Here is a 17,293-nt window from a genome sequence, read left to right as displayed (position 1 = left end):
TAGGTCATTGTTATTTGTGTTGTTATAATATTGTGTAAAGGATGCACAATGTACTGTGTTGGTTGACCAAAAATTCTCAATAAAATATTTATAAAAAAAGAATCACAGGATGCGGGATTTACATGGAGGACTCACAGGGATGCCCACTAGAGGAGGTATCTTTAAAATTACCCGGCCACTTGGGTTCGGTTCACAGGCAGCTGAACTCACAGCCATAGCTTATGGAATGGATTACCCAGGCTCCTTTCCAACACCTGCAGACATATACAAGCTGTGTGTCAAGCTGCGTGTTTGCAACAGTTTAACCAAATTCTTTCCCCTATGGGAATAGAGGTTTTGCATCCACCGATGGAAATTCTAGAGCCTACCACCCCCCAGTGCAGCGGCACAGTAGAGCGCATGAACCGCACTTTAAAAACTACCATTGGGAAAACGGTACAACAGAACAATTCCACTTGGGACACGGTACTACCCTTCGCTCTCATGATTGTCAGGAACACAGTTTCCAGTTCCACAGGTTTCACCCCCCCACACCCTTATGACAGGGAGACCCGTGAAAGGCATTGAATATTTAGGGCTAGATTTGGCAAACCCCACACACGAAAAAGCAGTGCAACAGGTCACAGAACATTAAAGCGGCACAACTAGCTGTTGCTGTCCGACTCGGCACGAGGAAAAAGCAGAGTAAAGCCAGCTTTGACAAAAAAGGTTCACCCCATAGAGTATACAGTCAGCCAGCAAGTTATGATCTCGTTGTACAACCCCAGCTCCTTCCTAGCCCCCAAATTCACAGGCCCCTACTCCATCTAAGTAAGCCTCTTGGTGTACAAGATAGCGTACCCCAACAGTAAGACTGGTTAGTTCCAATCAACTCAACTCTACGGATCATGACGTAGCCACGCCCACCATTTAGCCTTGGTAATGAGGGCATGACGCTCTGCCCACTGACGATTCAGCCCGACGCCCACTCCAAACCCCCCCCCCCCCTCCCCGCCGACTGAGTCCATAATTACTGGTTTAAACCTCGAAATTGACTGATGAGCCTCCTGGATTTGACTACCATCCCTAGCAACTGGCGCAATCTCTCCGCCATCCGCTACCCTAGCCACTGGAACGACACCTTGGGATTTTTTCCAATCCCTTGGTACGACATCCCTGCCCAACGACTGCCTTCGCCCGCTCCCAGCAACGTTGCTTCCACTTCCAGTACACCAGTTCCCGACTACCCTCCGTCACACAACCCCGATACTCCTTTTCGGTAAGACTCCTTTTCGGTAAGACATGACGAATTGGACCATCCACAGGCCTACGCGGCTAATGCTCGAAAGCTGTAGACACTAATCTGGCAACCAGGAGAAGCTGATGATTTAAGCGATTTAATGGAACTGATGCACGCAAATATCTAAGGTGTCCAGATGAGGAGAAACAGACACTACCCAGGAATTGTCCAAATTTGATGGAGCCTGCCAGTCTTGTTTTTAAACCTCTTCTCTCTGAAACGGTTTTAATCTATGTCGGCCCAACACTGTTATACAGTTATAACTATCTCTTCCGATTGAAACGTCGGACATGGTCTACTCACTACAAATTCTTCCTGTTAATCCCAGTCACCCAGGTAGGGAGTCACGACACTGACCGGATCATTTTGGTGCTTTCCAGTATGGTGGTGATCAATCACGCTCAGGTAGTGGGGTAATGGCACTAATCCCCGCCCTACCCGGGGATCCCACCCATTCTTGTCCCGCAGTGGCCCACACAACCCACGTTTCTCATAGTGCTCTCTGGAATGGTTTACTACACCCGCTGCTTTGGGCAGGTCTTAAATCTTCCTTTCTGCTCCAAATTGAAACCCTCGTTTCTTCCACTATTCCTTCAGACCCCTTTGGGTCACCTCCAAATGCTATTTACACAACACATGGATGCTGATCACTGCTCCTACCTCTTGAGCCCTTGGGATGAAACTAAAAAACTGGCCGCACTGAAATTCTGCTGGTTGAGCAAAGCCTCAACTTCATGGTTGCTAGCAAAGATGGAGACTGGTCGAAGAAAGCGTCCGCCCACTCCTCACATCAACCACACAAGCTGAGAGACACTGGAACATTTGAATTGAGACACTTGGGATTAGTACCTCCAATTTCTTTTTAAGAAACAAAATGGGGGAGTCACACATGACGACAATCATAAAAGGGAACTGGAACAGAGTCTAACAGATATTAACCAACGATACTGACATACTTCCCTAGGATTACATGGAAATCAGACACTGCAGGATGAACCCAGCACCCATGATCTTTGTATGGATAATTGCCAGACTTACCAAACTGAGCACAAAGAACAATTACAGCACAGGAACAGGCCCTTCGGCCCTCCAAGCCTGCACCGATCCAGTTCCTCTATTAAAACTGTTGCCTATTTTCTAAGGATCTGTATCCCACTGCTCATTCATGTATCTGGTCTACTGTTATGCGCGAGGCTTTTCAGAATCCCAAAATGTATCCGTGGAGTTCAACCAACCTCTCCCTTTAATGGGTTTGTTGCTTTTCCGAGCACATGGCTTTTTCCCTAGGTGTGGGATTAATTATGGACATGTGGGTTTTTAAATGCAAAACACTGTTCATTGAACTCAACATCTTAAATAAACATTGGATCTTTTTACACCCCTTACTTCAAAGATAACTCAGAAAATATTGCAACAGTAAATAATTCCTTAAAATGTTCTTTCAAACTTGCAAGAGACTTACACCTTTAAACAGAATCACCTTTAAAACAGAATCACATCAGGTTAAAGGCTTTACTTTAAATCACCCAAATTATCCAGAGATAGTCTTTCATAGCAGAGGTCACAGCAACTCCAGCTCACTGCAAAACAAGCTGCTTTTCAAACTGAAACTAAAAACCTGCAAAACACAGACTGCAAAATGGCTGAACTGAGGTGAGCTCCACCCACCTCTATGACACTGTTTTCTTAAAAGGTACTTTGAGATAATACCCTAATACTACTATTTATATAATAAACCTATCACTACTGGCCAATACCTTTCTTAAACATCCAGTTCTTAAAGGCACTCTCGCATGAAACTACATACATCTTAAATGATGCTATCATGCCCGCCTCTACCACCTCCGCCAGCAATGCGTTCCAGGCACCCACCACCCTCTGCATAAAGAACTTTCCACACACATCTCCCTTAAACTTTTCCCCTCTCACCTTGAACTCATGACTCCTAGTAATGGAGTCCCCCACTCTGGGAAAAAGCTTCTTGCTATCCACCTTGTCTAGACCTCTCATGATTTTGTAGACCTCAATGAGGTCCCCCTCAACCTTTTTAATGAAAATAATCCTAATCTATTCAACCTCTTCATAGCTAGTGCCCTCCATACCAGACAACATCCTGGTGAACCTCCTCTGCACCGTCTCCAAAGCATCCACATCCTTTTGGTAATGTGGCAACCAGAACTGCACGCAGTATTCCAAATGTTGCCGAACCAAAGTCTTAACAATTGTAACATGACCTGCCAACTCTTGTACTCAATACCCCTTCTGATGAAGGAAAGCAGGCCGTATGCCTTCTTGACCACTATTGACCTGCGTAGCCTCCTTCAGGGTACAATGGACCTCTTTCAGGGTACAATGGACCTGAACACCCAAGATCTCTGTCCATGAATTTTCCCCAGGGCTTTTCATTTACCGTATAGTACTCTGGAATTGGATCTTCCAAAATGCACCTGGATTAAACTCCATCTGCCATTTCTCCACCCAACGCTCAATTCTGCTGTTTTCTCTGACAGTCCCCTTCACTATCTGCTACTCCACCAAAAGTGTCATCTGCAAACTTGCTAATCAGACCACCTATACCTTCCTCCAGATCATTTATGCATATCACAAAGTGGTCCCAGCATGGATCCCTGTGGAACACCACTGGTCACAGTTCTCCATTGAGAAACTCCCTTCCACTACTACTGTCCCCTGTTGCCCAGCCAGTTCTTTATCCATCTAGCTAGTACACCCTGGACCCAATGAGACCTCACTTTCTCCATCAGCCTACCACAGGGAAGCTTATCAAATGCCTTACTGAAGTCCATGCATATGACATGTACATCCCTTCCCTCGATCAACTTTGTCACTTCCTCAAAGAATTCTATTAATGTTGGTAAGACATGGACCTTCTTTCACAAAACCATGTTGCCTACTGATAAGGCCATTTTCTTCCTATCCCCAAGGCCATTTTCTTCCTATCCCCAAGGCCATTTTCTTCCTATCCCCCAGTATCTTTTCCACCAGCTTCCCTACCACTGATGTCAGGCTCACCGGTCGATAACAGTCTGAATTAATCCCAGCTTTCCTTCTTAAACAAGGGGACAACATTTAGCAATTCTCCGGTACCTCACCCATGTTCAAGGATGCTGCGAAGATTTGTTAAAGCCCCAGCTATTTCCTCATTTCCCCCAGTAACCTGGGATACCAAGGACTTTCCACAACCTGGCGGTCTGTGGTACTGCCCCCCCAGGTTCAGGGCAATGTGGCACCCTATGGGTGCACAAGAACAATCATATTTGGAAGCAATAACAAAGACAATTTACAGAAAGCCCAACAGGACCAGAGTGTTATATTAGCACAACGGAAAAAAAAAGGAGATTGGTGGGAACATACTAACAAAGGGTGCCCCAAAATTGGATGTTTAAATAAAATTACAGGGAACACAAGAATCAGACACAATTGCCCCAGGACACCCACTAAAGGTAATTTGGCAATACACATTATAGTACCTAAGCCAGCCCTGAATGCCACCACCCCACAGACCACCTCCAGTCAGAATATTGAGACCGAAACCCCTACCTGGTGGGAAGGCATTGCAAAATGGAATCCACTCTCCTGATTGCAGTAATCTATAGTGCAGTCCTCACATTCAAACTCCGTAAATGGAAAGCAAAAGCCTCCCGACCCCCTATATACACAGTTTGAACCCCCCTCTTTGGAATCCAATAGAGCACTATTAAGAATGTACAACTTAAGAAAAACTAACAACCGCTGCTAAATGGACCCTTTGCCTCTACTGATGAAATGTAATGAGGAAGAATGTGGTGCTGCTGTTTAGGTTTTGTAGATAGTGTTGTAGATAAATTCTTTGTAAAAAACAGCAGCTCAAGTGTAGCATAAAGTTTTAGTTAGCAACCAACTGTTTAGTATGAATTGAAGTTATATAATTAGCCCATTAGTTGTGAATTGACCCATTAGTAGTGAATTGATTTGGTAAAATTGTACAATGAATTCTAGGACAGAGTAGAGTAGGATGGAATGTAGCCATTTAAAATGGTCACCTGCAAAGGACTATGGGAATTGTGGTCAATTTGGGACACAGACAGGTACACAGCCTCCATGTATTGTCAACTCCCAGTTCATTAAAAATCGATCAACATTTTCCCCAAGACAATAGCATTTGCATTAAGGACCAAATTTAAAGTTGCTTCTTCCCCACTGTTACCAGACTCCTGAATGACCCACTTATGGATGGAGCGGAGGATCTCTACTGTGTAGCGCTACACTGTCACCCGATATCATGTCCATCATATATGTATGGAATTTGTACTTCTGTGACTGTTATTGCCACTGCTGCATTCTGGGTCAACACAAGATTTCTGCAAATAAGGTGCAAGGAAACCCAAAGTACTTTTATATATCCAGGTTTAAAGAATTTATATATTCTTGTTTGAAAGAATTTTGACTGCAATTTTATAGCCTTAGCCAAGGTAGGTAATGGTCTGAGCCTATTAACCTTGGCTATTTCATGGTCACAGCAAAACCGGCTCATTTGTCTGTCAAATTGTTTTATTCATTCAGAGTCTACAGTTCAATTTCACTACATTGAGAAGCAACAACTCTTAGTCTCTTCATGAACACTGCAGCCACCACCAGCAGGGACAGAGACAGCATCATTAAGCCAATGGATACTCCTTCCAAAACCCAGGAAGGAGATTCAGCAGCACCTAGTGGGAGATTAGAAGAAATGATATTTGAGGACATGACATTTGAGAAGAGTTGACACGTTACCTATTGAAGAGGCTCTACTTACCATTTGCTTCATGCAGTTTCTTTGCCGCGAGGTCATCTCCCAGGAAGATGGGACCAGGAGCACTCACTAATGTTCCCTTGTGGTCACTGATGCTTCTGCGTCTCTCTATTGGGAAGAGAGAAGGTTAAACAGTTCTGACCCAATTCAAACTAGTCTAGTTCATCAGATGGTCAATACTTGACCCACAACCAAGCTCTTTAGTGCAAGTGAAAATATCCTGAAATTAATTATCCAACGAAATGTCCCATCATAATTGTTGGAAATTATAGTTAAGCTTGATGGAGCTGCAATAGCTGAGCAATAACTGGTGAACAACTAATATTGTGGAATGCGAATTAGATATTTCAGCTTATATTTATTGATGACACTACATTCTACATGTAGTGGGATTGCTAGATGCAGACCAGGTCAATGTTCACAATGATAGAGGGATGTGACAGGCCGAGAGCAGAGTACCCATTTATAGAAGGAGCTGTTCATCTCAGAAGCCCTTTAACAAGGGGACTTTTGCTTTGATGAAGCACAAGAACTCACTTGGGCCAAGGAACTCAATTGGACCACATTTGGATACACAGTCATCCTGGCTAGAGGGTGAACAGACTTCAGCACTGCAGTGTAGGTAAACCTGAAAAGAAAAAGTTGTTTTAGCAAGAGCAACTAAGTTTGTTAATGTCAGTAAGAGAACCTCTGCTGGAGTTATTCTTCAGTTTGGTTACCTGTCCAGAGAGAGGTTGCTTCAACTCTCCATCCAAGAAAACAAAGGTCTTCACTTCAAACCGCTTGCGATGTGTTGGGAACTTCAGGCCAGAAAACACATCCACTGGGTGTAGAAGAGTCAGATAATCAGCACCCTCATAGGGACACCTGTTACCATGGAAGCATTCAGCACATCAAATCTGCACCAACTCCCAAGAGCATTCCACCCAAGTCCACAATATCCCAACTTACACATGTTTGGACACCCAAGGACAATTTAGAATGGGAAAGCCTCCTAGTCCGCACATCTTGGGGAGGAAACCCATGCAGACATGTGTCTGACTAACCAAAATGCCATTCATCAAAATGGGGGTACTCCGTTTGACTATTGAAAGCACCCTAGAACCACTGGGGACAAGCCCAGAGAGAGCTCATTAGGCTTGCCAACTTACAGAACAATTAGAATAGACTGCATGTTTCCCATGTGCCCAAAATTAGCTTCTTCTCTAGTGCAATGGGTGCAGATTCTGCAAACTTAGTCAAGGGAACACATTTGTTTAACATTTGCCCAAGTTCTTGTGGCCAAGAGATTGGGCTCAATTGCTACATTATTGGAGGAGAGTTTTCACTCCTTCCCCTTGGTTTATGCCTCCTGTAGCATGGAGATTGGCAAGATACAGGAATCAGTCTCATCATATTGCTTCTGTGTCTAAAAACCATTAGTCTTCCCATTCAGACTTACCCATCCACCAGGAGATTCCATTGCACTCCATGGTCTGGGGCACGAACAGGAGTTGCCCAGCAGTCATGCAACCTCAGGACAATCATTGGGTCAGTGCGATCCAGGACACGAACCTCCACAAACACTGGTTCCTGAAGGATTCTCTGAATGGGGTAGTCACTATCCACATACCAGGATCTGTAGTCACCACCTGAGAGGCAGACACAAGAACCAGTCACTCCCCGTATGGATACATCCCCACTGCTTCCATAAACCATTACCCAGGCCAGCTCTACCTTTCGCTATTCGCAATTCCAGTTCCAGAATCCCATCTTCAGAAGCAGGAGGCGGAGGGGAAACAGTGTAAACTGTGACATTGATCTGTAAGCCAGTCTCTTGACTCCCTGCGTACTTGCACTGGACATGCAGGCTGCAGAGAGACAGAAGTAGTTGGAGCTTCATTCAGTAACACAACCCCTCCCAATACCAACATCTCCCACTATCCCCCTACCCGAAGGTGCTGTCCCGGGTTATTGAACCCAGCTTCCCAGTCTGAATCATCCTCTTTCCCAAGACATCCGTTTCATATATCAAGGATCCATCTTCCTCCTGCAATGAGGCTGGTTGTAATAAGAAGCTGACTCATTTAGTGGGAAAATACTTCGACCCTGCAATACTCACCCGCTTGCTGGAGCCACAAGACGTAATTGGAAAGTGGAAAATCACAAATTCGGCAGTGGTTACTTTAGGCTTGCACTCCGCCTCTTGTCCATTCTTCACATACAGAGATGACAGGTTGAGGGCAGGACGGGTCAGGTTCCTGGAGATCACGATGAGGAACTGACCATCAGCTGTGCACACTGCAAAATATAATCCAGCAGCTCAAAGTCTTGTCCGGATATCAGACATGTTCCTCTGAAGGAAGCACATCTGCATTATGCTGAAGACAGACAACAAATGTTGAGGCCCAGCTTCGAAGACATACTCTAAGAAACCAATATTACCTGCATGGGAGAGGCCTCTGGGCCATGTAAAATAGAGATGAGATGTCAAATAATTAATTTGACAGGTACATGGGTAGATCAAGATAATATTGCCCCTGCCTTTTGCAGTGTCTTTCACACTTTTCAGTGTAGATAACACAAGTGCCAAGCCAATTAAGACTTCCTAGATCAAGTGTCTGTGGAGCATGCTACAGGCAAAGATTCAATAACCTCTTGAAACATGGGAACTGAACAGTATTAGCTTTGTACATAGTGAATCACCTTCAATCGATACAGGAGCTAAACTCCCCACAGTAGCTACTTAAGACAATGCCATCTGCCCTCCCACAGTGAAATCAGTTAACTAGCACGACTAGTTATCAGTAATTCAAAGCCAATTTTGCTGCTCATCTTTTACAATGAGGTAACCTTCACAACAGAATCATCCATTAATGAGGAATAGAGTCCCTGCAGTGGAGAAGGATGCCTTTTGGCCCATCAAGTCTGCACCACCCCTCAGAAAGAGCACTAACCTAGGCCCATTCTCCATCCTATCCCCACAACCCCTAGATACCAAAGGACAAGTCCAAAGAAGTGCAGGTTAGGTGTATTGGCCATGATAAATTGCCCTGAAAGTGTCCAAAATTGGCCTTAAACTGTTGGGTGGGGCTACTGGGTTGTGGGGATAGGGTGCTCTTTCCAAGAGCCGGTGCAGACTCAATGGGCCAAATGGCCTCATTCTGCACCAAGTTCTATGATAATTTAGCATTGACCATCCACCCAGAGCCAAACATGCAAACTCCAGTCACCCAAGGTCAGGATCAAACCTGGGTGACTGACAGTGAGGCAGCAGTGCAAACCACTGTGCCACCAAGCCTCCTCTCCACCACTCCCCCCCACCCCCACCCCCACCCCCCCCCACCCCCACAAAAGCCTCCTCTCCAGCCCCACAAGCCAATAGGGTAGCCAGCCACCTTGATGCTTTGGGTGCTAAGACTTCCAAGTGTTTTAGACCAGAGATAGGCCTGAACAATAAGTCAGTACAGGGCTAAAGCAGCCAGCCAGCCAATATGCTCAGAGTGGATATATGTCAGTGAAGGCATTCAAGACTTGAAGCTTCAGATGTCAAATACTCATTCCCATCCTACACCATTACACAGACAGCAACAAATCCCTGGATTAGTTCCTGATTTGCCAAGTTGGATGTCCTCGCTCCACTAGTCTGTCCCCTAGACTGGGGAGAGGGTTTGTTACCTGGGCTTTTTCTCAGATTGTAGAAACAGGGATGGTGACTGGAGCTCTGCGGGTCAAAGCAGCAACCCTGGCGGCTGCACTCGGTACTGCTGACCCCGGAGTGACCGCACTCAAATCTCCAGCCTGGCTCTGGGACACAAACATCCTTCCCGAGGAGTGGCGGCTGGGCTGAGAGTAACGAGCCGGCCAGGAGGCAGAGCGAACAAAAACCCAACCAACGTCCCATCCTGGCTACTGAATCAGGATAATAACTCCCCCAAACACCAGCCCGCTTTATAGCCGGGAAGCCGCCTCCAATCCCTGTTGTTGTATTTTAGGTCCCAATTTCCCGGCTCCCTGACCCACGAGATTTTGCAATTGCGATCAATTATTTATTCCCAGTTAGGTGCATTTCCGAATGAAGTAATCTGTGAACACGAGGCGTGTTAGCCTTTGATTCCTCGCGCTGGGTCCATCTAATCCCGAATTCTAACTGTTCCTCAATAATTAGATTTGATGAGGGCGTTTTGCCAGCTGTTACGATTTGTCATTAATGTGGCTCACATTATTACTTAATTTGACTTCATTACAGTATCATGGACTCGGACAAGCTGAAGTCAAAACATTACATCTCACTTGCAATGGTGTGGCTTAAAGTCATGGATTGAAGTCACATGGCAGGGATCTGGGGCAGGATTCTCCCTCATGCTGAAATCGGGAAAGGCGATTGGGCGGAGAATCGGTTTTGATGCTGAAGTCGTGGCGAGCGCCAGGTTCACAACAAACCAAAATTCTCTGGTGCGTCGACAGCGGTGTCAATGCGTTCTACTCCGCACGTACAGTAAACACCATTTGCATATCATTTACGGGCCTGGCCTGGTATTTTCCAGGCCCTTTGCGATTCCCCGCCTCAACTGGGGGTAATTTCGGACGCCGCAGTTCACGTGTGCTTTTAAAAATTGCGAAACAGGCGTCGTGGCTGATGAGGGAGAGAGAGGAGGTAGGATACCGAGAGGCGTGACTGTGAGCAGCCGGACCTGACACTGGCTGGGATGGCCGGGCTCGGTGTGGGTGTGGGGGTCCCTGCCAAGGGACTGGGGCGGTGTCCAGGCACAGACCGCCATTGCTGGGGCCTGCAAGGCAGCCATCTTGCTGCACACCCCACAGACCACCCACTGTGGCCCCTGGTCTGCAGAGTGCCACCAGCTGTATGGGTACCCCCACCTCACCACCCCAGCCCCCACCCTCTACCCATCCACCCCCTGCACCCCACCCTCCGCCATACTACCCCCACAACCGGCCTCCACCCACCGTCGCGGCATCACATGGCTCGTTCACAGTGCCCCCAACAAGGGGCCACTGTACGGGGGCCACGGAGCGTGCCGCTGGCAAGTGCTGCCCCAGCAACGGTTCCGCTGCCAGCAGGGACAGGCGCCAGGGTCAGAGGCCCCCAGGGGAGCATGCACCAATAGCGCCAGGTGTGCGGGGATGGGGCTACATGCAAGGCCAGAGTCCACAGTGCCATCCGGGGACACCAAATAGCCTGTTGGACCTGGTTGGGATGGGGGTACGTACCATGCTAGCATGTCAGCCTTTCACCCATTGCAGATAATGGCTCTTGGAATACAACCAGCAATGGTGGCCTTCCTCCTCATCGCTGCAGCCCTGGGGGTTTGACTACCGTGTACGAACTGGAGATGCTCAAGGAGGAGGAAGCTGTCGCAGCCTGCCCCAGAAGAACATGGGGCAGTCGGTGAGGATGGAGTGCTGACCACCCAAGAGGCTGAGGAGGAGGTGCGAAGGAGGCCGGACCAGGTATGCCATCGAACACTCCGGTTGTGCAGGGGGACAGTGTGAAATATCTGCCAGATCATGGCGAACCTGACTCCGCGGGGGAATCAGGAAGGACACCCTCGCCCGGTGGCCATCAAGGTGGTGGTCACCCTGAACTTTTACGCCACGGGGTCCTTCCAGGCATCGAGTGGGGACCCGTCGGAGCTCGGTGCACATGTGCATCCGTGCCGTCATGGAGGCCCTATATGCCCAGTCGGCACAATACATCCACTTCAACGTGGACCGAGCCCAGGGCAGCACGGTGGCACAGTGGTTAGCACTGCTGCCTCACGATGCTGAGATCCCAGGTTCGATCCCGGCTCTGGGTCACTGTCCATGTGGAGTTTGCACATTCTCCCCGTGGGTGGGTTTCGGCCCCACAACCCAAAGATGTGCAGGGTATGTGGATTGGCCACGATAAATTGCCCCTTAATTGGCAAAAATGAATTGGGTATTCCAAATGTAAAAAAAATATATAGACCAAGCCCACCAGGCTGCCCGGGCAGCGGTGTTCGCTGCCGTCGCCAAAATGCGCCATGTCCAGGGGGTGATTGATGCGATGTGTCATGTGAGAGTACCTTTAAGAAATGGATGTTAAGCAATGTACCTTTCAGAAAATAGTGATGTCAGAGAGTGGGTGGAGCTGAGCTCAGTTCAGCCATTTTGAGGTTAGTTCTGGGTTTTAGTTTCAGTTTGAGGAGAAAGCTGGGAGTGTCTGTGTGTTTTGCTGAGAGCTGCAGGAAGAAAACACAGAGCTGGTCTGTGGATGTCTGCAAATCCAAAGACTATAAATATATTGAATGTAACCTCATGTCTGTTTTTGAAGGTGAAGTCTTTTGGATGTTTAAAGGAACAGTTTGAAGGATTATTTAGTGTTGTAGTCCTTTGGGGTTATCTTTGAAGTAATAGGTGTTAAGATATTCAATGTTTGTTTTTAAAAGGTTAAATTGAGTTCATAGAATAAACATTGTTTTGTTTTAAAAACCATTTGTCCATAATTGCTGTATCAAAGCTGGGGAGTACGCCGTGTGCTCCCCACACCACAATCTATTAAAAGTTGTGGGTCGGTTGAACTCCATGAAACACTTTGGGGTTCTGTAAACCTGGACCCATAACAGTGCAAGACGCCCGACGAACACCTGCAGATGACAGACTGCCCTACACAAACCGAAAGGGGTTCCACTCGATGAGTGTGTAGCTGGTGTGTGACCATCAGATCTGCATCATGCACGCCTGCGCCTCATACCCGGGCAGTGTGCACGACGCCTCCATTCTGGCACACTCGACGGTTCCTGCCCTCTTCGAGGCGCAAGCCCGGCTGGGGGGGGGGGGGGGGGGGGGTGGTAGGCTCCTAGGTGACAGTGGTTATCCACTATGGTCGTGGGTGATGACACCTATCCGAAGGCCACAGACTGACGCAGAAACCTGCTATATGTCGCCCATGCAGCAACCAGGGCGAGATCGAGCAGATGCGGTTCAGGTGCCTGGACTGCTCTGGATGGGCCTTCCAGTATGATGCTGAGTGGGTCGCCCGCTTCATGGTGGCCTGCTAAATCCTCCACAACATCGCACAACAGAGGAGCAACGTGCTGGAGGAGGAGGAAGAACGCCAGGCCTCTTCCAATGAGGAGGATATGGGGGAGGCTGCGGATGCGCAGGACAAGGAGCCCAGGCTGAATGGGAAGCTGCACAACGTGTGCATCTGGGCCAACGCACACGACACGCTCTGATCGCCCCCAGGTTCACTGACTAGGGGTGGGGGGACTGTTCAGGGGCACGGGCAGCACATCACAACTCCACCAGCCCCCCCCCCCCCCCCACCCAACCACCCCGCATGCAACCCCCTGCATGATTCCTACCTGCCGCACTCCAGGTTGGCAGTCACAGCGGCTATGGTCCAAGGAATGGAAGATGATGGCTTCCCGCTCTGGGATGAGCTCTGATGCCCTTACAGGCCCTAACACTATGCCTAGGTGGATCCTCAGATGTTACATCAGGAGTGGAGGCGGCCTGCTGTAATTCCCGCCCTATGACCTAGGTCCCCTGTGGCAGCCGTCTTCTGGGGCGACCGGACCTGAATGGGTCCGGCAGCTGCTTATGTGTTCTAGGTGGCGTGGTGCCATGCTGTTCTGCCCGCTGCCCATGTGTTGTGCCAGGGACAGGAGGGGTCGGGGGAGTCCGAGGTGCTGCGGTGTTCTGGCACCTCCCCTCCAAGGTTACCGGCACGGGCCCCGTCACCTTCTTCCTCTGGGTGCCCGATGGTCCCTGGGCTCCTCCATGGGTTGGGGGTGCGAGAAGAGCTAACCCCTGAGGCTCACATGCCACCCGGCGCTGCCAGTCCTGGAGGCCCACTGCTGTCTCGACCAGAGTCTGCATGCTCGCGGCCATGAAGCAGAGGTAGTGGACCACCTCCATCTGGGACTGCGTCACATCACGCTGCGACTGTGCCACCATCTTCTGGGTGTGCGCCACATCAGCCAGTGACTGTGCTGTCTCCCTCTGGGACTGGGCCACCTCCCTCTGTCTGTGTCACGTAGGCCAGCACTCGAGTAATTCCGATGACGCTCTCAGCCATGGCCCGTTGTGACCAGTGCAATGTCCAGGTGGGCCCAGCACATGGCTGCCTGTGAGAAGGCAGCGCTGACTGGGGCCTTGGTCACCAACTTCTCAGAATGCCCCAGGTCTTGGACATGCTGATACATGACCAAAACCTGCATCCCCAAGGCCTCCACCGCGGATGTCACCTGTGCGCTGTTGGCTTGGGTGGCTCGCATGGTCAGCACCACTTCCTGCACATACCTGCATGTGGCAGGACTGCTCCAACTACACCTGCAGGTGCTGGATGCTCGCCGACAACCGCTCATGTAGCCCCTGACTCTGCAACTGCATCTCCACAATCGATGGGACCGTTCCAGAAGCCCAAAACACGTCTGGACTTCAGCTCGTCCCTGGGATTGGTTCTCCCTCCGACCATCCTCCTCTGTACCAGAGCATGTGTGTGCTGCGCACCAGATAGTGCCCCAGGAGCCTCTTTACTGAAGTGCCCAGTCGAGGTGAGTATCTCTGGGATGGTGGAGGGTGTTGGAGACGGGAAATCTTTGTGGTGGTGGGGAGGGGTGGTGGTGGAGCGGGTGGTGGGGGTGAGTTGGGGAGGGGGGTGTTGGCGGGGGGTAGTGGTGGAGCGGGGTGTGGGAGTGGTGGGGCTGAGTTGGGGTGGGGCGTGTTGGGGAGGGGTGGTGGTGGTGGTGGTGGTGGTGGAGCGGGGTGTGGGGGTGAGTTGGGGAGGAGTGGTGGTGGAGCGGAGTGTGGGGGTGGTGGGGGTGAGTTGGGGAGGGTGGGTGTTGGGGAGGGGTGGTGGTGGAGCGGGGTGTGGGAGTGGTGGGGGTGAGTTGGGGAGGGGGGTGTTGGGGAGGGGTGGTGGTGGTGGTGGAGCGGGGTGTGGGGGTGGTGGGGGTGAGTTGGGGAGGGGGGGTTGGCGGGGGGTGGTGGTGGAGTGGGGTGTGGGGATAGTGGGGGGAGTTGGGGAGCGGGGGGTTGGCGGGGGGTGGTGGTGGTGTGGGGATAGTGGGGGTGAGTTGGGGAACAGAAAACACAGTGTTAGACCGTCTGATGTATGCAGGGGGTGGATAGCTGGTGGCTTCAGTGGCCAGGGCATCCGGCTATGTCGCCATTTAGGGGCTGGTTTAGCACTCTGGGCTAAATAGCTGGCTTGTCATGCAGAACAAGACAGCAGCGCGGGTTCAATTCCCCTACCAGCCTCCGCGAACAGGCGCCGGAATGTGGCGACTAGGGGCTTTTCACAGTAACTTCATTGAAGCCTACTTGTGACAGTAAGCGATTATTATTAGGATGGGTGCAAGCATGTGGTACAGGGTGGGGGTTCGGTAGTTCTCCAGATTTGGGGGAGGCGGTTGGGTCACAGTGTGTGGGACGGGGGTTAGTGCTAGGGGCACAATGTTGCTTACTCACCCTCGCCGCCCTGAGGAGGTTGTGCCTGTCCAAACGGTGGTGCACACGGCGCTGACCATCTCGGTCGTTTGCGTCCAGGGCTGGTGAACAGGAGAATGGCAGCCTCCTTCCCACCGGCCTCTCCTCCACAGTGTCTAGCAGGGTTTAATAATAATCTTTTGTGGTAAACCACTGTTGTACCTATATTAGAGGATGTACGGTAGAACCTGCACTACAGGTTCGCCTGTGACCCCTGCCTGCTGGCTTCGCCCAGGAGGCTGGGTATAAATATGCGTGTCCTCCTGCTCGCAGCCATTTCACCAGCTGTTGTGGGAGGCCACACATCTGATAGCAATAAAGCCTCAGTTTGGATTCAGCTTTCGTCTTTAGTCAAATTAATTGTGCCTCAATTTATTGGAATCGGTTCCGAAGGATAGACCTCCGTATCAAACCGGATCGCCTGCAGCTGGATCCGCACTCAAGCGACGCAGGAAAGGACTTCCAGCACTGGCTAGCTTGCTTCGAAGCGTATATCAACGCGGCGCCAACCCCTGTTCCGGAGGCTCAGAAGATTCAGATCTTATATTCCAGACTGAGCTCAAGTCTTCCCACTAATCCAGGATGCGGCGAACTACGATGAAGCCATGATTCGACTCAAGGACAACTATGAGCAGAAGACAAACACGCTCTTCGCCTGGCACGCGCTCGCCACTCGCTCTCAACTACTTGGTGAATCCATTGAAGACTTCTGGAGGGTCCTAATCCCACTAGTCTGGGACTGTGACTGCCAGGACGTTACAGCCAAGGAACACTCAGACCTCCTTATGCGGGACGCCTTTGTGACTGGAATTGGGTCAGATCTCATACGCCAGCGGCTCCTAGAAGGGGCCACGTGCGACCTCGCAGAGACTAAAACGCTAACGCTCTCCATGACGGTCGCCCTGTGTAACGTCCAGTCCTACGCCCCCAAACGCGCGGCCCACCCCTCCTATGCTTCATGGACCCCACAGACAGCCGCCCCAGCGGGGGTGCTGCCCACCCAATAAGCCTGCGCTACGCGCCAGACAGCGAACCCCGGAGGGCTCCAATGCTATTTTTGTGGCCAGCAAAAGCACACCCGCCAACGCTGCCCGGCCCGCGCTGCCCTTTGTCAAGCCTGCAGGAAGAAGGGCCACTTTGCTGCGGTGTGTCAGGCCCGCTCAGTAGCCGCGATCGTCCCCAACCCCCCCAGTCACGGACAATGGGCGCCAACCATCCCCTCTCCCACAGACCACGTGCGACCAGCAACTTCCCCTCCGCGCAGCACGTGTGTTACATGGGCGGCACCATCTTGTCCCACCCCCGCAACGGGCGTTCCATGGGCACCGCCATTTTGTAACCCACAAGATCTTCGGCCGCCGCCATCTTGTCTACCCCTCAGCACATGGGCACCACCAGCGTTCCAGGACCTGAACTCAATGGCCGCCCCATTACCCAACGACCAACTAAGACTCGCCTCCATGTCACTCGACCAGTCTCGCCCGCATAACCTGACCAACGCATCCACCAGCGTGAAAGTCGATGGCCATGTAACGTCTTGCCTGCTGGGCTCCAAAAGCTTCATACACCCAGATACGGTAAGGCGCTGCTCCCTCACGATACACCCCGCCAATCTAAAAATCTCCCTAGCCTCAGGATCCCATTGCGTAGCGATCCGGGGGTACTGTAAGGTCACGCTCACGGTCCAGGGCGTAGAATTCAACAGCTTCCGCCTCTATGCTCTCCCTAACCACTGTGCTGCACTAATCCTCGGCCTGGATTTCCAGTGT

General features: G+C 50.5%; 1 protein-coding gene across 1 annotated transcript; it reads right to left on the bottom strand.

Moving 5' to 3' along the window:
• Positions 1-5,842: 5,842 nt before the first annotated feature.
• Positions 5,843-9,951, bottom strand: LOC140394736 (zona pellucida sperm-binding protein 4-like). The gene is made up of 9 exons (XM_072481954.1): positions 9,726-9,951; positions 8,170-8,348; positions 8,000-8,097; positions 7,785-7,918; positions 7,510-7,699; positions 6,788-6,935; positions 6,606-6,696; positions 6,072-6,176; positions 5,843-5,985 (listed from the first exon to the last, which is right to left on the bottom strand). The coding sequence occupies exons 1-9, from the start codon at positions 9,949-9,951 to the stop codon at positions 5,843-5,845; spliced, it is 1,314 nt and encodes a 437-aa protein (XP_072338055.1).
• Between the last annotated feature and the right edge of the window lie 7,342 nt (positions 9,952-17,293).

Source organism: Scyliorhinus torazame, chromosome 18, assembly GCF_047496885.1.
Source record: "Scyliorhinus torazame isolate Kashiwa2021f chromosome 18, sScyTor2.1, whole genome shotgun sequence".
Lineage (NCBI taxonomy): Eukaryota > Metazoa > Chordata > Chondrichthyes > Carcharhiniformes > Scyliorhinidae > Scyliorhinus > Scyliorhinus torazame.
The sequence above is the reverse complement of the archived record's forward strand: the minus strand, read 5'-3'. Positions and strand labels throughout refer to the sequence as shown.

Excerpts from the sequence above, each read along its gene's own strand:
- LOC140394736 (XM_072481954.1), bottom strand. The coding sequence starts at position 9,951 with ATGGGACGTTGGTTGGGTTTTTGTTCGCTCTGCCTCCTGGCCGGCTCG. Across the intron at positions 7,919-7,999 it reads ACCCGGGACAGCACCTTCGG|CCTGCATGTCCAGTGCAAGT; the intron begins GTAGGGGGATAG and ends GTCTCTCTGCAG. Across the intron at positions 7,700-7,784 it reads GGAATTGCGAATAGCGAAAG|GTGGTGACTACAGATCCTGG; the intron begins GTAGAGCTGGCC and ends TCTGCCTCTCAG.